Source organism: Mytilus californianus, unplaced genomic scaffold (genome assembly GCF_021869535.1).
Source record: "Mytilus californianus isolate M0D057914Y unplaced genomic scaffold, xbMytCali1.0.p SCAF_19, whole genome shotgun sequence".
Taxonomy (NCBI): domain Eukaryota; kingdom Metazoa; phylum Mollusca; class Bivalvia; order Mytilida; family Mytilidae; genus Mytilus; species Mytilus californianus.
The window spans coordinates 729,542-756,361 of NW_026262667.1; the positions used below are offsets into that span (position 1 = coordinate 729,542).

The 26,820-nt window shown below is 32.1% G+C and overlaps 1 protein-coding gene and 1 long non-coding RNA gene across 4 annotated transcripts in view; both read right to left on the reverse strand.

Moving 5' to 3' along the window:
* LOC127727025 (von Willebrand factor D and EGF domain-containing protein-like) overlaps positions 1–7,683 on the reverse strand; it is a 46,291-nt gene extending 38,608 nt beyond the window's left edge. For all 3 annotated transcript variants that reach the window (XM_052234415.1, XM_052234414.1, XM_052234413.1), the window contains exons 1-2: positions 7,483–7,683; positions 2,178–2,339 (exon numbers count right to left, since the gene is read on the reverse strand). In XM_052234415.1, coding sequence (XP_052090375.1) covers positions 2,178–2,339; positions 7,483–7,546 — 226 coding nt within the window. In that variant the 5' untranslated portion in view covers positions 7,547–7,683. The remainder of the gene's footprint in view (positions 1–2,177; positions 2,340–7,482) is intronic.
* A 642-nt stretch (positions 7,684–8,325) lies between these two features.
* On the reverse strand, positions 8,326–14,760 carry LOC127727031 (uncharacterized). Its single transcript, XR_007993743.1, has 3 exons — positions 14,555–14,760; positions 11,120–11,238; positions 8,326–8,577 (listed from the first exon to the last, which is right to left on the reverse strand). It is a non-coding gene; the product is annotated as an uncharacterized LOC127727031 (long non-coding RNA).
* Positions 14,761–26,820: the final 12,060 nt, after the last annotated feature.

The following is a 26,820-nucleotide window of genomic DNA, read 5'->3' on the forward strand; positions in this document are numbered from 1 at the left end:
TATTAATAATAGAATATATATAATAATTAATTATTATAATGTTATATTATCTTTAATTTTGTACCGTTAACGTATGGTTTTATAAGTCTCTGCTTATATTTTGTATAGGAATAAAATAGAAAGTTAGACTTGGAGAAGAGATTGATTTATAAAAAGAAAAGCCATTAGTAAATACTTGACGTTTGTGTTTATTGACAGTATATTTGAAATTTCTGGAAAAGACTTATTAACAGCTAGGAATGTATGTTAATTAAATTTGAATTCTTTTTTTGTTTTTAATAGTTCAAACTTATAGCATCTTAATCTTTGCAATGATTGTGCGATTTTGAATTTTAAAATTGAATGCATTGTGTTGACCAGCTAGCCTACAAACGTCTTGTGGTTTATTTACATAATATTACTATTATTATTACATCCTGTTGACACGACACAACAAAACCGGATTTAAAAGAGAGGCGAAAGATACCAGCGGTACATTCAAACTCATAAGTCGAAAATAAATTGACAACGCCATGTTTAAAATCTGGTTTGACAACAATATCGGTTTGCGTTGACACAAATTTCGGAATTTAATAGGAATTCAACTAACATTAGATTTGAACCTAGAATCAATATACGTGATGACACAAATGCCTATTCTTTTTAAGAATATCAGTACGTGTGCATGCTATTTGCTATTTCTTGCACAAGATAACTACGTACATGCATAAACATTGATTTCACTCGTGGAAGGTGATTTGTTTTGCATTTCTTATCTAAATATAGGACACGGCAGTAAGAGCTTGACAGGTGATTGTGAAGCATGCCCATCATTGAGGTACTCCGACATCTAGATGGTTTTTTTTAAATCTTTTTCTTTCATTTTGAGTGGCTGCCCTATTATAAACTTGAAATTTTCGAAATACTAAGGATAACCCGAGGAATGGATTACCTTAGCTGTAATTGGCTAAACCTTTCCTGAATTTTGAGTCCTCAATACTCCTAAACTTTGTTCTATATTTGGCTCTTTTTTACTTTTTTGATTCAAGCGTCACTGATGAGTCTATTGTAGTCGAAACGCGCGTCTAGTGTACAAAACTTTAATCCTGACCATGTGTCCATGATGAGTTGGCTTTTACCAAATATGAACTTTTTGTATAAATTGGTTCTTTTGAGTGCATGTTCGGGTATTCACAAGACTTATGAAAACAAGATATTTTCAAAACTAAGTTTTCCTGTCGAATTTTTTAATTGATTTAAGTTACTTCAGGGAATTTTAAAAATTTGAAATGTTTTATCTGACCAAAATAATTGTCAGTATATAAGAGGTCCTAATGAAGCTGGTGTGTTACTCTCATGAACAAACTACGAAATCTTCTTATAATTTGTGTCACAGAGTTACACTTCAATTGGAAATTGGACTTTTAATCTCCTTTACCACATCTTTCATGAGTTCAAAAAGCTTCAATGAGTATAGGAATAATTTAAAGCATCCAGGAAACAAATTATGAAGATATTCCAGATTATAAAGTAAAGCTGAACTTAATATCTTAATTTGTCTGTGCAATTTGCTTTAGACATCCGGTTTGCAGAAATTGACAATTGCAATAGGATTAGATCTGTGTACATAAACAACGGAGAAAAAATGATGTACACTCCCAATTAATAAATAAAATAGTCAAGCCTTAAAAGGTAATCTCAAATGGTAGCTGTATACAATTTTCTTCTATTTACAACTTTAAAGTCTAACAGTGATTATAATTAACTTGTGCAAGAATCTACACACAATAACATATTTCCAATAAAGATGTTTTAATATCCATTACCTCATTCTATTAACAGTCAATTATTTCAAATCAAAAGCAAAAATAAATTCAGCAAAACATATTTGGTGACCAGTCAGCAGTCTCGGATTCACGTATTGTTTTTCTTTTTTTAAAGAAAGCAACTTGTTTCACAGCTATTCTTTGTGTATATATCTAATTTTCCTTCGTACTTTTTCAACAACAATATGATATGATATCGTTTGAATATTACATTTCAAATAAAAAAAAAATACCATGAAAAGAAATTCAATGCAGTAATACATTGAAAAGCTAATTGTTGTATAATGTATAAAAACAGAAACAATGCTACAAAAACTACTAGTGCTGATACTGACTCTTCTACTTATAATTATGACAACAACTTGTACATACCAAAACAATACGACGAGTTTTCCGTTGAACGTTGAAGGTAATAAATATAAAATCTACCACAATTTTTAATCTGTATATTAATCTTTTGTTCACATATGTCATTTTTTGTCTGAAGGCAAGCCTCTCTCGTCACATTACCATCCTCATAACTTGGCAGTTGTCCTAAAACGAATTAATCACGTAAAAAACTGAATCAATTTTACAAAACGAACTAGGAATAACATAAAAAAGACCCAAATAATGATTCGAAAATCACTGTTCTCATGGCCAAAACGTTTTACTTACAATAAAATGTCACTTTTGCAAAAAAAGATAGTTTGAATGTCTTTAATACATAATGTAAATTTTCACACCAATACAAAAAAAGCTGCAATTTTACCATTGAACATTTAACAGCCATATAATGGTTTACTTTTATAAATTGTGACTTGGATGGAGATTTGTCTCATTGGCACTCATACCACATTTTCTTATATCTATTAATCAATATATCAATCAATATAAAAGAAGTTTTTTCTAAAGATATGTAAGTCTCTGTCTATGATTCAAGGGTTTCTCTTAAATCTATTAACCATTTAGATCTGTAAATATTAAAACATCGTAATAAATGTTAATATTGTCTTAAATGTTTGTTTTTATTTAGAGCAATATTTGCCTTAATGGCATTTGTGATCTTTTTATTTCTCAAACTGTAGATTTAAGTTTTTCTACAACCTTGCTTCTATTTCGTTTGATGTTGTTAGGTGGCTTCCCGACTTCCGCAAATTCTCCTTTTTACAAAGTTTGTTTTTCAATGGTATTTGACAATAAACACATTTGTATTGATAAATAAATAATAGCATCCAAAATGTATTTATTTTGTTTCAGCTTAGCTAACTCCTTAAACGCATAAGCAGATCACATTTTGATGCGTTAAATAGTATAAATGTCAAGAAAACCCCTTTCATCTTTTGTCTTTGAGGGTGAATCTGTTATAGATAATGCATATTTTGAGGTTTTTCTCCGTCGTAAAATATGGGCACTCCTGGCATCCCGATGTGTGTTACACGACAAGAAAAACCTTTACAATATGAATTATCTGACTTATATACCGTCAAAAAATATTATTCCTGTAAATATTTACAGGATTCGCATCCTATTTTACCAACCAAATTAAAGTGTGATATTCTTTTCTGGTGCGTTCGGGTTTTATTAGAGCTTTCTTACATTTTGACGAACAGTACAAACGGACGTAAAGGGAGCATGTATTACATTTTCACAATTTCAATTAGGGTCTTTGTCTTATCAGGTAGAACAGTATTCTTTTCTGAATCAAACGTATCTTTAAAAATTTAAACATATCGCAAATAAAACACGCTTTGAATATCTGAAAATAAAGAAAAAAAAGTTTCAAATACGTTACTTATGTTAACCACGATTGTACACATTTGCGCGGGAATTGTTCAAGCATGCATTTTAACATTAACATTTTAATGAAATTATTGAAGTATTATACTCTAAATTTAACGACAATATTTACAATTATTTTTATTTTCTATGAGTATGCTATCATCAAATTGTCAACGTCGAGATTTGCAAAACAAGGATGCTTCAATGTTTTGAAAAAGTAAAGTGAAATAAATCTGGGGAAAAAGATTTGCAATAAATTTTTTTCTATCAATTTTAAGGTTAAATGTGATAAAAAAAAATAATGTGACTGTTGCGATCGCGGGAAACAAATGTGAAACGGAACAAATACTATGCCCCCCTGAAAGTTAAGGGTCGTTACCTTAGTATTCAACAGATGATTTTCATGGTCTGTTTTTTTTCAAATAGTAATATCGTCAGGTAATGCTACATACGCAACTGATTCGGTACGGACATGATCAATAACAAACCTTTCTAGAATAGTCCGTTTATAAATTTAGCCAACCAACAAATATATGATCATCAACATCAATGCAAATAAGTTTAATATGAACGCTACATAGTTCACACTGTATAACAAGCATTAAATGGTAAAAAAAAGAAGATAAACAAACAAGTTACACTCAAAGAAAAAACGGAAAACTTGGGTGTTGAGGAAAATTACATCGTCTCTGTCTCTGACTTAGATGTAAATAATAGACCAAGGTGAAGATTTAGGACAGGAGGCTAGGAATGAGTCTGCTGAGTAGAGGCCCTCCACGTGAGGCCCTCGGGTGCACCTCAACCATAAAATCCGCCCTTGAGCACTAATTAAAGATCAACTAATTATATATGATTATTGGTCGCTTAACGTCCAGTAGTAAATATTTCATGAATGTTCAGGACGAAAACGCAATTATACGCTGAAAGAACGGTTCCATATGTGACCCTAACTCGGGTATATGGACACATCACTGCAAGTTATTAAACGAGTCCTGGCATAATATGTTTTGCAGGTCATTTTTTCTTTCATTTTATTATTTTTGGGGTTGCAAATTTTTGAATTTAGGAAGTATTTGTTTTTTATTTTATCTTATTTTTTGTGTAAGGGGGAAGACAATGTATTTGCCTTCGTATTTTCTTCGGTTAAATAATGCAAAGTTGTTGTTTTTAGGGGGGGGCTGGGGGTTGAGCACAATCTTTTTTTTTTAAATGTTTGTTTTCTTCTGACGAGCCTATATTTAGGAAATTTTGAAGAATTATCTCCTTCCCCCTGGTGGTATTATATTTTCACCTTTCGAACGTCCCGCAATTCCTATATCTCACGAAAAATCAAGTTAAACACGGGTAATTGGATGCAGTGCAATGGTCCTTAAGGGCATACGATACAGTTACAGGGGAGGTAATGACGTTGCTAACGTAAATTGTTATTTTCGCGACGTCAAACGTTGACTTATCGGGAAAATATGCAGTTTTCGGCTGATTTTTATCATTCAAACTGATTTAACTTCAAAACGAGTTCATGGACCCATCTTTTTTAAAATGACATTTGGTTTGATTACGTAAGAAGATTATGTGTACCAATTTTCATGAAAACGTAAATAGTGCAATTTTTTAAAATTTGATTAATTTACAGCAAAAATTGACGGTTTTTTCTACATTCATGAACATTTGAGAAATTTGAGTTATTTGTAAAAATAAAATGTACAAATTTATACAATATTTATATAACACATTAATTACAAATTATTTAACCAAAAACAGCTCGTGTTTATCTTTTAAAACAAAAAAGTTATGTATTTCTATCGAAAGGAAAAATAAGTCCATAAATCCGTATTTTGAGAAAATATCTGAAATTTGAACCTCAATTTACTCAAAAAGTAGCACATGAAGGGATATTTTTTATTACATATTTGATTTAATCAGGTAAAAAATAGCCTACATGCAAATTTTTATCAAAATTTCAATATGGGATCAAAACTGTATCGTATGCCCTTAATAGGCAAACATTAAAGTGAAATGCCATCAAAATTCCATGACGCTTCGATTATGATTACATAAATATGTCAAAATAAAGGATCCCTCAAACGAGTCTTACGTATTATGGTTCGTCATGCGTACGCACCTTTCGTCAAATTGTAAGAAAGCTCTATTACGCCCTACGGTTCATGTATGATGTGAAATAAAACTCACTAATTAATCTAGATATAAACTTTAGAAATCATTATCCAGTTACAATAAAAACATTACTGTAACTGCATGAAGCAAGACACACATGAATTGTTACGGTGTATGAAAAATACAAGTCACTTTGTAAGTAATTTATTGTATCAACTTAGAGTGCATTTCTTTCTAACACAAACGATGCAAACTGCTAAGCGCGCACATGTTTTGATCATTTGTTTCTAACATACGTTTGCAAAGTTTACATAAACTTTGACAAACTATGCACTCGCTAAAAATGCGTCTACAGTTTGTCGTTCATCGTTTGTTAGTACAAACGCTACATTTGTTTCTAACTTCAACCTGATTAAACGATGTATTTGTTTCTACGTTTGCAAAAAGTCTGTTTACCAACAACATGTGCATGCATTATTGGAAGTTCAAACAGGGTCAGTAAACACTGATTTAACGATGTATTTGTTTCTACTTTTGTAGCGTTTAGAAAACAACAACAAACGCCACACAACGTTTACAAAATTTTGGTTAGAAAGAAATGCACTCTAAGTTTATGTAAGGGGGATGCTATGTTTTTTTCTTTTTTTTTCATGATATTTTGATCGCGGAAAAGCAGATTATTTTTTCAACAAGTTTTGAAACGAACTATGCAGAATAATTATTTTCTCTCTTTTGTCTGGCAATACAATTTAAAAAAAAATGAAAATCAGAATTAAATATTATACCCCACCACCCGATTATAAAGAACGTGGCTGTTATTCTATAGGAAATAAGACTATTTGGTCATTTGATCATTTGATAGAGTATAAGGAATATATATACGTCAAAAGTTAAGAACTGGCCTGAAGAGAGCACGAAATCGTGATACATGTGCATGTAACACGAATATCCATAGCTCATAGTATGATTTTCAATACAGTGTGAATCAATAAGATTGTCAAAATCCTACATTGTGTTAATAAATCTGGCTCGGTTTAAAAGTGTTATGAAAAATTTTGCATTATTAAATTCATCTCACATAATTATTGCAGCGATAAATTAACAAAATTTCATGTTATTTGTTTCGAAAGTTAAAATGTGCGTCAACGACGATTTTTGGTATTTCAGTTTAATAAACGGAAAATTGTTTCTGTCTAAAACCTATCAAACATGGAAAACTAAAAAGTTAAATTCCAAATTCCAATTGGCAACAACACACGGTAACAATCAAAACGAATTAAATGTTTAAGTAAATTATAGTTTGCATTTTAATCACGGAAAATAATGACCTTACATAGGTCATTATTTTATGCCTTGAAGCAAATTTCATTGAAAATTTACATCGTCCTGTTGATTCTTCAAAAGAAATACCTTTCGTTCTGAAAGAAAATAACTCCATACAGGTATATAATCAAAAAGAATATCTTGTTCTTAAAAGTTGTAACGTGAGTTAGCAGACTTTATGTTTTAAATGGTAGAATATGAGCTTACTCTGATGTTTAATTTTATTTCACGGTTTTTTTTCAGCTTATTGCAGCTCGTAGATTCTATAAGTAAGAATATAATTACGCTTTATCCGTTTTATAGTCAGAGGTTACCGTGTTGTACAGCTGATAAGTGATTGTGCTGACGAAAGCGTTTCGGTGTTGGCAGCTTATAACAGAAATATAGCTCATTCTTTTATCAGTATTATTTGGCTATGGGTGTGTATGTATGTTTTGATTTGTGTGTGACTGCTTAGAATATGAAATATTTTATTTACCATTCAGCCAGATTGGATAAATCGTTCCGCAATGCTTATATCCTGGAGCAGAAGTCGGCATCATGTCTCCGTTGTCACTTATAATTCGATACCAGTTCGTTTCTAAATCGTGATCACTTAACACAACGTCTTCGGAATAATCCAGAATATAATCAGACGACCTTTTATTTGCACTTCTAAGACTGTCGTAGAAACGGCATTCACCTTCAATGTTTCAAAAAAAAATCATAATACATTTTTACTAAATACATTTTATTCGTTGCATGAAAGCCATATAATCTAGCTGAATCACACCCTACGAAGATAACCGTGGTAAACATGTATGAACATGAATGAATATCTTATTTATGTGCATTTAAAATAATTTAATTAGAATATGACAATTATCTATCATTTTGTTCTATTTCTATATGTATATGGGTTGTTTTATATTTACTTAGCCAACAGGGCCAGTGTGAAGTTTCGTCATCACTAGTTGTGTGTTATTAGATTACCTTTTCAAAAATATCCGCAGGCCCATTGATACCAATCTTGGCCACATGTGTTTTAGTGAACTGTGCTGTTGCATATATTTAGAAAATGTAAGTCTAAACAAAATCTCCAAAAGTTCAAAGTGTGTGGTGAAGATTCCACAAGACAGCAACAGTTATGTTAAAAATAAATTTCGTTACCCTTGTGTATGGTTAAGCATTAATATTTTTTTTTCTTATTTGGTGTATAAATAAAAACGACTGTACAGGTTTATTCAGAAACAGTAGATGAACATGTTTTTTTTACCGACAAGAATTATTAACGCTTTGTAGGTAAAGATTAAATCAAAACAAAAGTCATACCTACCTTGAGGTTGGAATATCTTAACAGCCGTGACTGGATTGCTTGCATATAAGAGAACATCATATGTCGAGTTTGCCTTTTCAGTTTTACATATGCCTCTATACCAATCCGCGTAATAAATATGAGTACTACTGACATCAATACCAAATGCACAGTTTAAGCTTATATCAGTCTCCTGTAAATTTGATCCACCAAGAGAGGACGATCGTATAGGTTGATGAGAGTTAGTAAAAGTCCAATAAACCCTGTCTTCTTCAAAATCTGAAAAAAAAAGTCATTTTCTGCAATATTTTTTTTTTATTTAAAGACATACGCACTTCATGTGATTGTTATTAAACATAGTATGATATGATATCAGTGCACACAACACATGTTACTAAATACCAGATACGCTGGAGTGTGACAATTTAGACAGCAAAATATGTGAGTCAAAAATGTAAAACGTATTCACGAACCCAGTAGCCAGACGGTTCTGGCATGACAATACCGAAATTGTTTTATTGAAATTTGTTGTAATAAAATATTGAAATCATATATAATATGCGGAATATATATCCCATTTGTATAAATCTGATTCTTTTTCGGGTTTGGCTTTATTTTCGGTAAATGATTTTGTGTTAAAGAAACACAGCATATGAAAATGTGGTAAAATGATTTAATTCACATTCAACTTTAGGAATAATTTGTAAGGCTCCAACCTTCTCCGGCAAAGTTTATAAATATTTATACATTCTTGGTTTTCAAAAATGTTTTAGGTTTGAGCGTTGCGAATAAAGGCAAATCAAGAATAGCGCTTCGGACGTATGTCATTAATTGAGAGTTATTCTCTTCAAGCACTGTGTCGATACAACTGCTGGTGGACTGTTAGTACCCAAGGGTATTATCAGCTAAATAATCAGTGCTTCGGTACTGACATGATTTATAACATACTTTTCTAAAAATTCTTTTGATGAATTAAGAAATTATTAAGAAACTTAGGTCGAAACTCCCTCAGGTAAAATTGACCTTAGATCTTAATTTTTCTACAGATTTATACAGTCCTGGTTTTAAAATGATTAGGTATTGGCGTTTCTGATGAAGATGAAGGCAAATCCAGAAAAGAACTTCGGTCCTACGAATCTACTTAGTGTTATTTTCATTTGGATATAAATGGTACATTTTTTAGACAAAATACATAAGGGAGAACGCAAGGCATGTGCCATAATGATATTTTACAAAAATAAACTTCATTGTGAACTAGCAGCACTTAGCTTCCATTGTCTTAATCGACACATTTTGATTATCTCCCATTTGAAAAATATTTTAAACTAATTCTTTTCATATAGATTCTAATGTCAAAATGGATTTACTCCACTTTCAGAAACCTTGGCTATGTTGCGGGGGTCAATTTTTGATTGAGGAAGCCGGAGTACCCGGATAGAACCACTATCCTTGGTCGGGGAATATGGAAATCCTTTTCAATTAAGATCGGAGTAATAAACCCCCTGCCACAAACGGATTTCGAACTTACAACCTAAGAGTAGAGAGGCTATTGATCACTGTATACGAACTTATAAGACCACCCGGATTTTTAGCATTAAATGAGATTAGACATCACATTGGTAATCAACCAGCAGTCTCAGAACATGTTGCGGAAGTTAATTCGTTGCCACTGCAATGCTTTCTGGGTTTGTTAAAAAAAATTAATGAATTTACTATATCCTCATAATTTTCTCTTTTTCCCACAATGTGCACCAAACGATATGACAAGTCCAATGAACCCATACCATGTTTTCCAGTATGCCGAATCTTAACGTTCAAGCCATTTCATTTCGTTTAATTGAAAGTTCTCCTTCAGAATATTCTGAACACATGTACAAATAATCAACTGGATCTTCTTTCTCTCTCTAAATCAAAGTTCAGACGTCTAATAGGTTTCCAAGGACACATATAAAATTATATGCTTTATGTAATGCAAGATTGTACACACATAAACAAGAAATCAGATGCCGTTAAAAACTTCATACTAGTATATACAATCATTTTTTAAACAATTGACCCGTAATTTTTTTTTGTCCGATCTTGATGAAGATATATCGATAAAAACAGAAATGTCTTACCCTAATCATGGATATTTTTACGTTTACATGTACTTCAAAGACAATCATTGTTTAAACATATGGAAAATGGCTTTAAAAAGGGAAATCTACAGTGTTTGGCACGTTCTCTCCAAGGATTCTACTGTTGTAAGTTCTACTCGTCATTTGGTCTCTGGTGAATAGCTGTCTCATGGTCAATCATACTACATCTCCTTATTCTCATATTGACTATTGTGAAAGACACATTTTGCTAACTTGGTCTCTTTTAATAAAACGATTGATTTCTTTCCGCATATCAAAGTTAATAGTATTTAATTGCCTTCCCGATCCGATGTCAGATCACGCACGAGTCCAGCAAAATTTTACCAACGTTCGTTTGATTGATAACGTTTGATTTTGTCAGATTATATGGACTCCCCCCTATTTGAATTAACCTTGGAGTTTGGTACTTTTGTTATTGTTTAATTTACCGAGTGACTACTATCATACTGTATATAAAAAAAACTGATCAAAGGTACCAAGAATCGAATTAGTCTTTCTGCTCTCGGTCCCTAAATTTGTTACCGAAAATTAAAAAAAAAATCTACATATATGTTACAATATTGAGAATGAACTGTCTCTTTACAGTATGTTCTAGAAAGGAAGTATATCGAACTTGTTTCAAAATTCAAGGTATTGAATGAGTGTCCGTAAAGGAACACATATCTACTTTTTAATATTTTTACCTATAGCTATATTTTCTGCATTTAATGTTGCTTTAGTTATTTCACGGATAACACGACATCCACTTCCGTCCCACCGACACTGTAATATCTCTATGTAATTACTAAGGATGTATAACAGCCTAAAATTAAATAATTTCAAAATTATTGAAACTTATATACTAAATAAAATTAAGAATGAAAACGGGGAATGTGTCAAAGAGACAACAACCCGACCAAAGAGCAGAAAACAACCCAAGGCCATCAATGCATGGGTCTTCAACACAGCGAGAAAATCCCGCATCCGGAGGCGGGTTTCAGCTGGTCCCGAAACAAAAATGTGTACTAGTTCAGCAAAAATGGACGTCACACTAAACTCCGAAACATATAAATGAACCAAAATTTAAAAAAACATACAAGACTAACAAAGGCCAGAGGTTCCTGACTTGCGACAGGCGCAAAAATGCGGCGGTGTTAAGCATGTTTTGTGAGATTTTAGAATAGGTAACAGAAGAAACTAAATCCCTTGTCCAAAATTTTCATTCATAATGTCAAAATGGTTTTTATTAGTGTAAAAGCGATTTATTCTCATAAACAGTTAACTCTGTGTCTGACCTAGAATTTGGAAAATTCCTGACATTGTCTTCAATTGTAAATTGTTTGATAAATACATCGTCGGAACGCTCAAAGCTGTAACTGAAGAAACAAAAAAACGTGTAAGAATTATTGGCGCTTTATAACCAAACATTGCCGAAACAGAATAGTAAAATCCAATTTTAGGATTTTTTTAAATTGAGATTTATATTCATCACCTTGCAACCTGAAATAGTTTATAGCGGGTAAGTTTTAAAAAAGCGTTACAGGTAATGACCATTGCTGATATACTAGTTACTATTCATAACCAGTCATATTTGCCGGTAGATAAACGAAACAATTCTATAAAGATCCGAAACTTGCGAGTATTTAGACGATATAGCTATCTTTATTCAATTTTCATTCATATTTTACCATTACACATTGAACAAATAAGTAAAAGGAGTTTTTTATTTGCTTGACTTGATAAAGAGAAGCGGAATATACCAAATGGATACTAGTATTCAAAAGTATAAGTCAAAAACAAACTGACAATACCATGGCAAAACACGAAAAATGACGAAAAGACAAACAACAGTATACAAAACACAACAATGAAAACTAAAGACTGAGTAACACGAACCCCACCAAACACCGAGGATGATATTGGGTGCTCCGGAAGGGTAAACAGGTCCTGTTCCACATGGTGAACCTGTCGTGTTGCTCATGTAAGTACAAAGTTGAAATCCAGTGATATATCAAATTCCGTAGGTCACATTCGAGGAAAAGAGAACGGGATTGCGCTGCTGAAATCTTGCTACATAGAAATGGAAAGTTCACAATTAAAAAGCTGAAATCATCTGTTTTGTCGTAAAACGACCCTCATTGTCAATGTCTAGATGAAAATCGAGATATGAGCCAGACTTTGTACAGATCTGATTTTTATAGTTTGTTCTTATGTTGTGCTGTAACACCACTGTCCCAAGTTAGGGACAGGGTTTAGCGCTCACAAACATGTTTAAACCCGCCACATTCTGTTTGCGCCTGTCCCATGTCAGGAGCCTGTAGTTCAGTGGTTGTCGTTGGTTCATGTCTGTCATATTTGTTTTTCGTAAATTGTTTTGTTATAAGTTAGTCAGTTAGTTTTCCTCAATTGAATTGTTTCATATTTTTCATATTGGGGCCTTTTATAGCCGACTATACGGTATGGGTTTTTCTCATTGTTGAAGACCGTACGGTTGCTTATAATTGCTTACATCCACTTTATTTGATCCTTGGTGGATAGTTGTCTCATTGACAATCACACCACTTCTCCTTACTTTTAAATTAACTGTATCTGTTTTATCCTGGATTTCAAGTTCTTTTGGATAGATGTGTTCAACATAGAAATTTTGCGATTTTTTTAATTGGTTTTAAACTGGTAGGGCCAATTTTCCGACAAATCATTTCACAATCGGGTCAATTTTAAAAAAAGTCTTTTAATCTTTGCTTAAATTCAAAGTATCACAGATCCATATGTGAACTTTCAGGATAAAACGATATCATTGCTTATTTCTAAACAGATCACTAATATTCAAACTTCGAATTGTGGCAAAAACCCGCAATTTTGACAGACTTTGGATATTTAAAAAAAATCAATATTGTTTAAGATAAACATCCTTAACTAAAATCAACAGTACGTTGGGAGAAGTAATAGATGTCAGCAATGTTTGCTCCATTGAGCCCTTAGCTTCTCATCAGTCTAGTAAAATCGAGAATGGAAACGGGGAATGCGTCAAAGACACAACAACTCGACCAAAGAGCAGAATAGGTTTTTTTTCTTTCTTAAAACTTCAAGTTCAAGCCTATAAGATAATATCGACAGATTATTTGAAATTGGTGACTTTTTAATTATGAATACAAGTTTCATGCACATTCGGATGAAATTGGCCTAAACCATATGCATATCAGACAATTTCAATTGATTTTAATAGCTTATTCTTATGTTTTTCTGTTACACCACTGTCCCAGTTTAGGTTGAAAGTCCTGAACCCGCAAACATGTTTAACTCCGCCACATTATGTATTTGCCTGTCCCAAGTCAGGAGCCTGTAATTCAGTGGTTGTCGTTTGTTGCGGTATATCATATTTGTATTCGGTTTATCTTTTTGTACATAAATCAGGCCGTTAGTTTTCTTTTTTGCATTGTTACACAATTGTCATTTCGGAGCCTTTCATAGTTTGCTGTACCTGTACTGTTGTTTGTCTTTTTGTCTTTTTTCTTTTATTGCCATTGCGTTGTCAGTTTATTTTAAACTTATGAGTTTGAATGTCCCTTTGTATCGTTCGCCTTTCATTGCTGTGTGGTGTGGGGTATGCTCATAGTCGAAGGTTGTACGGTGACTAATAGTTGCTTTCTTCTACGTTTTTACTTTGCTGTCTTTCTTTTGCTTGGTCAAAATGGGGTTATACCCAAAAAGTTAATCTCAGACTTTCTTTGGCTGTTCTGTATAAGTTTTTATAGAAATGATTAGTGTCTCACTAACGTTTTATACTTCCCCACAGGAAGGTTTATCTGTCCATATATCAGATACAAAGAAATTTGTCATAGACATTTAAAAAATACCAAACAACCCTAATTTCTCATTAAGTGAGTACTATTCATTTTTACAAACGCAAATGTTGGCACAATTCAATCGTAGGGCATTATCCATTACGTTTACATGCGATTTTCGAAATTTCATTTTTTCTGTATCGGTTGTCTTAACTGTTCGCTTAGATTTCCGTATATTTTCAGTTTCATTTTACTGTACTAATATGCCTATATACCTATCCACCTTTATTCTGAACCACACTACCATTTCTTCGAAAATATGTTCAACATTAGTAATTGTAATCAATTATTTACCCGTTTGTCATATCTAATTCTAAATCTAGGGGTGCAGTAACGGATGTAATTACTGTTGTACTGGAACCATTGAGATGTGATCTGAGTATCCGATTGCTTTTCAGTTCTGACCAATATAAATGGTCATTTATCGTATCGACAGCAACACCTGTAGGGTCATTTGTATTTATTATGATTTCTGGTGCAGTTTTAACTTCTGCTGGATATTGTAACCTGTAGGAAAATAAGTTAGATAGGATTATGTTTAACCACTTATAAAATACATTTAGAATAATTTATTTCTTGTTTGTAAACTATAGCTACAACATTGGCTTTTCAATTTAAAAGTATAATGTAATTGACCTTCCGTTCGTCCGTGTTCAACCATTTGTGTTGCAAATTATCAATTATATCGTATGAAAAGCATGAAATACTAGTATTCGTTCTTATGATGTCGAGTACCGTTCCAACTTCTTTTGTAAAAAAAAAGCTCTAACGAGCCTGTGTCGCCCACCTTGGTCTATGTGCATATTCAACAAAGGACACTCTCCAACATTGTAGACGAGAATAGAATTCATGACAAAAATCTCTGTTTGGTTGATCTTGTATTGCTGATCATTTAGTCTGTTTAGATTCTCTCTATCTTCTGTAGTTTTTGCTCAAAACACAATAGAGGGTAAAAAGAATTATCATTTAAGGACAATCACTCCTATAAAGAGTGACAGTCTACTAACTATATTGGCAAAATTTGACTTGTTAGCAGATCTTGCCTTGTTGATCCTTTTGTGATTTAAAGTGTCTATTTATTATTTATTATAATTTTTATCATGGAAGGCAAAACGCAAAACAAATGGTAAAAATCGTCATTAAAGGGCAATAATCTCAATAAGGAGTCGACTGACGATTTCGACCATGAGACTTATTTGTACACCTTGTCCTGCTGATAATTTTTTGCAATTTAAAATTTCTCTCTATCTATTAAAGTTTTCAAGATAATAGGCAAAAATAAAAAATATGGTAAAATTTGCCATTTAAGGACAATAACTCCTATAAGAAGTCGTCTGACAGTTTTGACGTAAAAAAAAACAATTGGTAGAGCTCAACATTCTGAACATTTTTTGCTTCTGTCAGATTTTCTCTATTTATAACGGTTTTCAAAATAATAGACAAAGCTTGCATTTTACCCCCATGTTCAATTTTTAGCTATGTCGGCCATCTTGGTTGGCAGGCGGGGTCATCCGACACATTTTTTAAACAAGATACCCAAATGATAAGTGTGGCCAAGTTTGGTTAAATTTGGTCCAGCAGTTTCAGAGGAGAAGATTTTTGTAAAAGCTAACGACGTCAGACGACGGACGCCAAGTGATCAGAAAAGCTCACTTGGCACTTCGGGCCATGTGAGCTAAAAATTCGATTTTGCCATGGCGTTGTTAGTTTCTCTCGACTTATGAATTTTGATTGGTTCATTATGTTCAGTGATGTTTTGTGATGCACAATTTTACAAAATATAAAATTTACAACATTATATCATAACTTCGTCAACAGTAAAGCGCTATCATTTTTTATCTTGTGTGTTGTGTAAGTTTGTTTTTTATTTAGGATTTTGATATTCAAATTCCATTAGGATACTGAAATGTCCAGATAATTTTTGGCGATAACGTGCATCATTTTAATTCGGATGCTTTAAAATGTATTACAATTTTGTCTTCGTATGTGTATGACCTCGAATGGGTTAGTTTTTGGTTATTAAAAAACGCGTTGAAATAACAATCTTATGTTTGTTTTGCGTATAATCGGACCTCGTTAGTTACTTTCTATTCGTTCAACTAATAATAAATTCCTCATCAAACAAAGAATATTAAAATGTAGGAAGATGCATCCAATTATGTGTAATGCTTAGTCAACATGGATTGTTTGAGATTTAATATCTGATCATAAAAAAATAAATTTGAGATTTGAATTGAAAATTGTAGGTTCAAAACTAAATATCAAAGATAACAAAATCAGAAAACAGGTAAATGTTTATGAAACTATATCATCTTATAAAATACATTGTAACAATTAATCAATTCCCTAACCTTAAATATGTTTCTGTAACAAATTAAAGTTAGATTTACCCAGGTGTAATATTTATAATAATTTTTTCTCAGTGTTATTATTCTATGAACTACTATCCTCGGATAATCAGAACTAAGTTTGTCTGATATAATAGATATAAGAAGATGTGGCATGAGTGTAAATTTGTAAAAGTAAACCATTATAGGTCAAAATACGGCCTTCAACACGGAGCCTTGGCTCACACCGAACAGCAAGCTATAAAGGGCCCCAAAAATGACTAGTGTAAAACCATTAAAAAAGGAAAACCAACGGTCTTATCTATATAAAAAACGAGAAACGAGAAACACTTATGAACCACACCAACAAACGACAACCACTGAACATCAGGTTCCTGACTTAGGACAGGTGCAAACAAATGCAGCGGGTTTAAACGTTTTAATAGGCGCCAACGTTCACCCTACCTGAAACAATAGTGTAACATCACAACATAGAAAGACACACTATAAAATATCAATTTAAATGGCTTAACTCAATCAAAAGACATATTAACAAAAACAAGTGAACATACACTGAACGAATAAATTTGATCTATGACATAATGTAAATACAAAATTAATAAAAAAAAAAAAAGGAGGTTAGATGTTTAACAATATCAGAAAGACAACTATAACCTTGGACAAAATGCCGCCAAATAAAATAACGTACACAGGTAGATAAAAATAATTTTGTTGTAAGGTATACATGGAGTACGGAAATAATTTTTACAAAAATTTGATTTTTCAAATCATCTGAGAAAGGACTTCAAAATTTACAGTAGACTGGAAAATGACAGTTAACACCAAAAAGACAAAAGTTCTTGTATTTGACAAATCAGGACGGCATGATCATATTAAAATATCCTTAGGATATTAGACTGTAGAATATGTACAGAACAACACATGCTTAGGAATAATTTTTTCAGCATCTGAGAGCGTCCAAAAGGCAAAGAAAGAACGTTTTACTGAAGGAATGAAAGCCTATTTCAAATTAAGGAAGACCTTTCACTGGAAAGCCAAAAACCTAGTACTTTATTACATATTTATAACCATACAATCCTTTGAAATTTGGGGTTATATACCATATAAGAAACAAAGACATATGGATAAATTTATTTCAATAAAAACTGTGTATCTTGTACTTGAGAAAAATCCATAGTAAACTTTGTAAATTTTCACTTGGAGTTTACATAAAAAACATCAAATATGGCATGTAGAGGGGAATTAGGTTCACTCCCTACACTTTTTTTTTATGTAATTATAGATATGATAAACCATTTGATTCATCTTATGAAAGAAATTGAACCTTCAAATATTATCCTATGGGAGGCCATCAATCTATCCAAGTCTATGAACAAATCTAACCAGGAATCTTGGATAGGAAACATTAGACATATATTAAAATTCCGGATATTCCATAACGGTCAACCAACTCGTGATGGCGTCCGTTATTAATTCTGAATCTATAATTTGATTTTTAGGAAACTAGAGTGAACCTGCTGAAATTACATATTTTTACCTTGATATAGTTCCTCCCGAAAAATCTGACCAGAAGATGTATTGTTGAGTAAAATGGTAGTCAAGAAACAGAATGTAGCTGTATCCATTAGCCAGGATACTTAGATTTCCTGTTTTGGTATCAAATAAACGAACTGATGTACCGTCTGAAAACAGTAGCTGATGATTCATTTCTAAAAAAAGAACATATAATTCACAAAAAAAGAAATTGTTCGTTATCAAGAAATTACAAAAGAAAGAACATTTGAAATGACACAATGAAAATTGAATTAAAATAATCTTACATTTAAATTTCATACTGCCATTTGAAATTGATACACTCATTTAAAGCAAATACATTTAGTTAAATTTTCCAGTTTTCATAATCTTATCCTGCGATTGCATCTATTTGTTATCATGTTTGTAGGAAAACTTAAAAAAGTTATTATACTCAATTCAGTTATTATAACGTAAACGTCCTGTTCTCTGCACTCATTCCCGAAGGCTTATTATATACACGTGTTTGTAGAAATACTTTTATTATAAATACACAAATACGTAAATAAACACACAAGATATATTCACATTTACAGTGGGTGTAATTTGCATAACCCCTTGTTGTAAAATTATATTTTATATCTGCAGATTTTCGCTGGTACATGCTAACGTATCTATTAGAAAATTATCCCTAATGCTTTTTAGGCTATTATGTACGAAGTTCACAATAATTATATGGATCAAAATTAATTCAGGAAAGCCATGGTTGATTATGGTTCATATTCAGATATTTATAAAAAGATCTCCAAATTAGGATATTATGAGGTTATTTTTTTTTTTGCAGTTTTGCAATAAATGTAAGAGGTTTGAAGCCCTAATGAAAATAAATAAGACAAAATTCAAGTTTCTCTATTCGACCAATAGTATCCAAAAGATTTGACTTTTCTACCCTTTGCATAAGTACTCGTCATTCAAAACGTACAGAGAGATTGATAGAATAAGTCCAACTTTGTTTCATGAGAAAGAATGGAAAAAAACGGATAACATAATCTTGTTTTAGGAAGGAACAAATCATTCTTTGTGGACAAATACTTTGATTCACACAAAAAGTTCTCCGGAATTGACATCATCAAGATTTATATTTATTTAGTTACATAATATTTGTTACAATTTGAGAACGTGTTTTTCAAATGGCAATCGGTATTCCTATAGAAAAAGAATTTGTCCTTCTCCTTGCCGATTTGTTCTTTTATTCTTATGAGGCGGAAATGAGCTTCTACAGAAATGTTTTTAAAAATATGACATTAAACTCTAACTTCAGGTTTTTATATAGATTGTTTCATCACACTAAATAGCTCACATTTGGATGCTTATTTTGATTGCATTTACCTCAGTGATATTGGACCAAGAGATATCACTCACACGGTTAAGTCTGCCTGATTTGCATATAGAAATTGACAATGAAGGTCAATTCCTGTTTTTAATTGTAAACTGTCTATTTCTTTGTAGTGACATTCAAGCAGCTCCTGGATATTGAGTATATGTCTCCTTGTTTAAATTGTGTACCGGGGCTTGTATTTCCTATCCGGATTTTGTTGATAAAATGATCCTTCTTACTAGGAAACTATTGACCAAAGAGTTCCAATCGTAAACTTAAAAATGATCACTTCGAACGTTTTACGGACACCATCATGATTTGGTTGACCGTTTTGGATTACCTATGTCCAAGATGCGTACCAAATGAGCGACTTATCACCAATTGTTTACTCGCAAGAGTGACACGACGGATGTCATTAGTTGAGCAGGAATTTCCTATCATTCCGGAGCACCTGAGTATACACCCGGTTTTTGTCCGATTTATTTGTTCAATCATTAGGTTATTTTTTATACAAATCAGAAAACACAATTAGTAACTGAAAAAAGAAATGATGAATGAAAATTGAAAAACGTTGTTGCTTTTTCACGAACTAAATGAAATACCTTAAATCATTTGCAGTTTGTTGACTAAACCATATTTAGCCGACTTGTGACGTAGTCGAACTTTGCTATTTATAGGAAGTATGCCATCCGGGCGTCCACATTTCGGTTTTTAAAAGATATAGTTTTTAACAGAAACAAATGCTTTACATATTTTTATTTGATATTGGCTCGTGGAAATATTTTGAGGCTACTGGGTCACAATTTGATAAGCTAAAATTGTTTCAACTTTTTTGGGTAGGATGTCACTGTGTTATTACGCAGACGTGATATACACTGTTATTGGCACTTAATTCTTAGTCCATGTCGTCATAAGACGCCTGCTATGTTCATGCACCTTTGTGATAGTCTACATTTAAATTTACAAAAAAAAGTAAAATAACAAAAATATCGAACTCCGAGGAAAATTCTAAACAGAATTCCCTAAGGAAATTGCAAAATCAAAAGCTCAAATACATCAAAATACAGTATTTTGTTGATTATCATATAGGTTTTGAAGACGAAAAACACACATATTTTTCGAAATACGTATGATTTGCTACCTCAGGTATAGATTACTGTAGCTTAATTTTGCAAACTTTTCGGAATTTTTGGTCCTAAATGCTCATCAATTTTTGTAATCTATTTGGCTTTTTTTACTTTTTTCATTCGAGCGTCACTCATGAGTCTTTAGTCGACGAAACGCGCGTGTGCTGTACAAAACTTCAATCCTGGTATCTATGACGAGTTTATTTATCACATTAAAAGCCAAATACCTTTTGTTAAAATGTTTGGTATGTTATCTGTATAAAAATAAGATGTGGTATGATTGTCAATGAGAAAACTCTCCACAAGAGACTTAATGACTTAGATATAAGCAAATCGTGTATGTTATCTGTGGTTGATAGTCTTCAACTTCTGAAAAATTCGAGTCTGCCCTTCGATGAAATACTTGTATACAATTTGCTTAATGTTAGTTACGTAAGCGCGTCACTGTTTTTGATATCCTGTGGTGTTTTTCGTTGATGGAGAATATGTTCGTTGTTGTTCTGTGGTTTGTATGTTGTGGCGACTATTATTTTATTTGTTTGTGCGTTTCTCTGTAATGAATGTTCTTGCGTGTGTTTGTGCTGTATTTCTGTCACGTAGTGTTTTAGCGATATTTTTTAACATTGTCATGAAGCGAGAGGTTTGGCATGCCATGAAACCAGGTTCAACCCACCATTTTTTCTTAAAATGTCCTGTACCAAGTCAGGAATATGGCAGTTGTTATCAAATAGTTCGTTTCTATGTGTGCTGGCGTTTGTTTTTGTTGCACTTCGGTGTTCCTGTTGTTCATTTGTTTTCCTCTTATAGTTGATGTGTTTCCCTCGACTTTGGCTTGTAACCCGGATTTGTTTTCTCTAAATCGATTTATGACTTTTAAACACCGGTATACTACTGTTGCCTTTATTTAAGCAAACTTTCAACAATACCCCCTAACAACCAATCAGACAAAAATTGTTTGACGTATAAAGGCATAAAATTGTATTAAATTGTGATAATTAGTTATTTGTCTACCTAAAAATAATTTTCAGGTGTGGGTTGTGATGATGCAATGCGACTATAATCAAACTGTTATCAACAACAATCATGACAACGCACCCCCTTCAGAATATTTACCGTTTTTTGTTTGAAAAAATCAAAACGCATAAATGTGAGACAATTCTGCTGAAGTAGAAAACTGACTGATAAACGCATTAAAATTCAACGTTGTACCATCGTCACACGGGTGTCTAAGATACTCGAGTTTGCGGATGCTTTATCATCTCTTCTCGACAAATATGTTGTTGTTCCAGCAAACAAAGCCTCAAAACAATATTGTTTTATGTGCCAAAATCATTAGTTGAATTGGATAACAAAAACAAATTCGAATCCGAAGCTAACCCAAAGGGTACTTATTGTTACCAACCGATTTATTTGTGTACTCATATGAAGTAGAAATCATATAGAATATTCAAGAAAAAAAGTCTTGACAAAATCTCACTTTCTGATATATTGATTGATGTCCTGTCCCCCAATTACCCACATTTAGGTGTATTCTATATATCACAATATAAGTGACTTTGATATTGAAGTTACTACAGAAACTTAAGCTTCATATCTACTATATTTTCTAGATATTGACACCGATGGACGACATTAAACTAGTATGTGTGACTAACTTGACGATTTCAGCTTTCCAATTGTCAACTTCCGATTTCTCAGCATTCACAAACCAACTACCCATATCTCAATTGATACATTATACGAGTACATATTCACGGACTTCGCCTAATGGGTATGCTCCTGTCACAAAAAGATCTGCTCCAGCATGTTTATGAGAAGAACGACTGAAATCGACACTATATAATTTTTACGCATCCATGTCCAGTGCACAATGTTAAAACAATATTGTCGACATAGCGATATTTACAACGTTAACACGATATCGTGTCAACATCGTTTATATTGTATGAACTCTTATATATTGTTTACATCGTTGACATCGTTAACATCGCAATATATACAATGTTGTTAAAATATCGTGTTTACATCGTTTACATCGCGATATCAACAATGTTAACACTATATTGTGTCAACATCGTTTACATCGTAACATCTGTTTTATACTGTTTACATCGTTTACATCGTATACATCGCGATGTATACGATGTAGTAACGATGTAGTGTTTACATCGTTTACATTGCTATATTAACAATGTAAACAAGATATATTGTCAACATCGTTTACATTGTAACAACTCTTATATACTGTTTACATCGTTGACATCGTTCGTTAACATCGCGATGTATACAATGTATTATCAATATCGTGTTTACATCGTTTGCACGATATGGTGTCAACATTATTTATAATGTTTGAAATGTAATAAAATGTTTACATCGTTTACATCGATATATTACAATTTATTAACGATATATTATGGATTACAAATGTGTCAATTTTTGTAATTGGATAACAACACGGAGATGTCAGTATATATTCAGGAAACTGCCGGGGTATATACTACATTTTTTATCGCAATTGGAACATCAACAACGTCATCATAGCAGAACACTTAAATAATGTAAGAGGCCCTCAGAGGGAAAATAATGACGTATATCCGTCAATAATATGTTTCTAATTTAAAACCATGCTATTTACACATTCAATACTTAAGTAATGTCTTAGAGTGCTATTACAAATTACTCATATATGATAGAATTATTTTCACAGCAAATTATAAAATCCTTCACATATGCGGAAAATATCAAGTTGGTTTTTTTCAGTATTTGCTGTTGTTAAAAACAATACATAAAAAGTCAAACGGTATACATGAAATCTAAAAACTTTATTGAAAAATATTAATGAAGAAAAAAGAAGAGAAGATGGAAAAATTGTATTTTAAAAGAATTACCCAAAATATTAAGAAATAATAAACATGTACTGAATATATATACTGCGTGGTGAATGTTTAACAAATACCTGGTATTGGTAAAAAAATATAGGCAGGGATAATCAGTAATATATGTGTAATTCGGGTTTCAGACAGGATATATAATGTGACATTCCCGGCTTAGGGTTTATACGTTGTGAACGATGTAAACAGAAAGGTAAAGACTTTATATACAACATAAACACGATGTTGACACGATATTGTCAATATCACGATGTATACGATGTGAACGATGTAAACACAAATGTAAATACTTTGTATACAATATAAACACGATATTGACACGATACTGTTAACATTGCGATGTATACGATGTAAACGATGTAAACACAAATGTATAGTCTCTATATACAACATAAACACGATGTTGACACGATATTGTTATCATAACAATGTAAACGATGTAAACACAAAGGTGTAGACTTGTTACACAACATTAATACGATGTTAACGATGTAAACGATGTAAACACGATATTGTCAACATCACGATGTATACGATGTGAACGATGTAAACAGAAAGGTATAGACTCTATATACAACATAAACACGATGTTGACACGATATTGTCAACATCACTATGTATACGATGTGAACGATGTAAACACAAAAGTATAGACTTGGTACACACCATTAATACGATGTTGACGATGTGAACGATCTAAACACGATATTGTCAACATCACGATGTATACGATGAGAACGATGTAAACACAAAGGTATAGACTCGATATACAATATAAACACGATATTGACACTATATTGTTAACATTGCGATGTATACGGTGTGAACGATGTAAACAGAAAGGTATAGACTCTATATATACAACATAAACACGATGTTGACACGATATTGTTAACATTGCGATGTATACGATGTGAACGATGTAAACACAAAGGTACAGAACATATATATAGATAGGATACAATGTAAGCACAATAATGACACGATAAAGTAGACATTGCTAAAAGTCGTGTGTCCTATTGCTTATTGTGACATTTGTCTAAGCGTGGACTCACATGACGATTGATGAATTACAACTTTCCCTGTCAATGCGACAGATCAAATTCCGTTTTGGATTAATGCGATTCCCTGAGGTTTTTTTATCACAACTTATCAATTTGAAATAATTTTACGATATTTGATCAAACTGCAGTTACCTTAAATTCAGCATATGATAACCTATGACAGTCAACATTGACGAGAACATAACTTCGTCAGACTTAGCTGCTCTTAAGATAAAAAGTAAAATCACAAAAATACTGAACTCCGAGGAAAATTCAAAAAGGAAAGTCCCTAACCAAATGGCAAAATCAAAAGCTCAAACACATCAAACGAATGGATAACAACTGCCATATTCCTGACTTGGTACAGGCATTTTCTTATGTAGAAAATGGTAGATTCAACCTGGTTTTATAGCTAGCTAAACCTCTCACTTGATATGACAACTAAACACTACAAATTTACAAAGGCTATTATTGCTTTGACATTATAACTGGTAAATAGTTGAAAACCGAGAAATTGGTTGGAGTAATTATGCATTTTGAATTTGAAAATTTCCAAATGTTCAAAAACACGATACGAGTGATAAAATCAATGTAGCCCTTTAAAATCAATACGTTGATGGGAATACAATATATAATAGCCATCTTGTAATGTTACAAATTTTACGATAATTTTGGGGTAAAATAGTTTATATTTTACTGAAGTATTTACATAATTGATTTAATATTTTGATAAGTATTTTTGACAGACTATTAGTAGACGATTTTTTTTTTAAATTTGGATATAACCCTTTTTTGATATATCGGTAATACTTATGATTTAGCATAGTTAACAGAAGTGCACATTAAGTTTGATGTGTATCCAGAGCATTATGATACGACACCATATTTAAATCAAATAGGTATGAATATAATAGGCATATTAAAATGGGTGTCTGCAATCCAAGCATACAATTACAATGCCGATTTATATTAAATTGCATGATGATACTTCATGAGACATTGTAGGACTGTTGTTTTTGATTTTTTAGTTTTCCTGAGAGAGCAACAGATGTAGCTACCTTAGCTAGGTTCCTGAAGTTTCCAAATTATGTAATTTTTATATTTCCTTTTTTGAGTTAGTAGTCTTCCTGTTGCTCACTTAGCTGTATTTGGCAAAACCTTCCGGAATTTTTGGTTCTTAATGCTCTTCAACCTCGTGCTTGACCCTTTAAATTTATTTTTTCGAGCGTCACTGATGAGTCTTTTGTAGACGAAACGCGCTTCTGGCATACAAAGTTATCAGCCTGGTATCTTTGATTAGTTATTTTTATATAATAATTTCAAAATATTGAAGATATATTAATGAACAATATGAAAATTTAAATTAGAGTTTTAAAGAGCCTGTGTCGCTCATCTAAGTCTATGTGCATATTCAACAAAGGACACTCTCCAACATTGTAGACAAGAATAGAATTCATGAAAAGAATCTCTTTTTTGTTGACTTTATTGCTAATCTTTTAGTCCGTTTAGTTTCTCTGTATCTTCTTTATTTTTTGCTCAAAACACAAAAAAGGGTACAAATCCTCATTAAAGGGCAATCACTACTATAAAGAGATACAGTCTACTAACTATATCAGTAAAATTTGACTTGTAAGTAGATCTTGACCTGCTGATAATTTTTGTTATTTAAATTTCTATTTATCTATAATAAGTTTTATCATATAAGACAAAACGCAAAATAATTGGCAAAAATCGTCATTAAAGGGCAATAATTCCAATAAGGAGTCGTTGGACGATTTCCGCTATATATTGTCTTAATTGAAGATCTTGTCTTGCTGATCATTTTTGCTTATTTAAATTTCTATCTATCTATTATGATTTTTAAGAAATAAGGCAAAAACGCAAAAGATGGTAAAAATCGTCATCAAAGGGCAATAACTAATTATTAGTCGACTGACGATTTTGAAAGTCAGGCTTATTTGTAAATCTTGTCTTGTTGATCATTTTTGCATTTTAAAGTTTCTCTGTATCTATTATAATTTTCAAGATAATACGCAAAAATGTAAAAAAAAGGTAAAATTTGTCATTTAAGGGCAATAACTCCTATAAGAAGTCCCCTTACAGTTTTGACATAATGGACAATTGGTAGAGCTCAACATTCTAAACATTTCAGCCCTTGTCAGATTTTATCTATTTATAACGGTTTTCAAAATAATAGACAACACTTGCATTTTACCCCTTATGTTCTATGTTTAGCCATGCATCAACTTCACAAATAA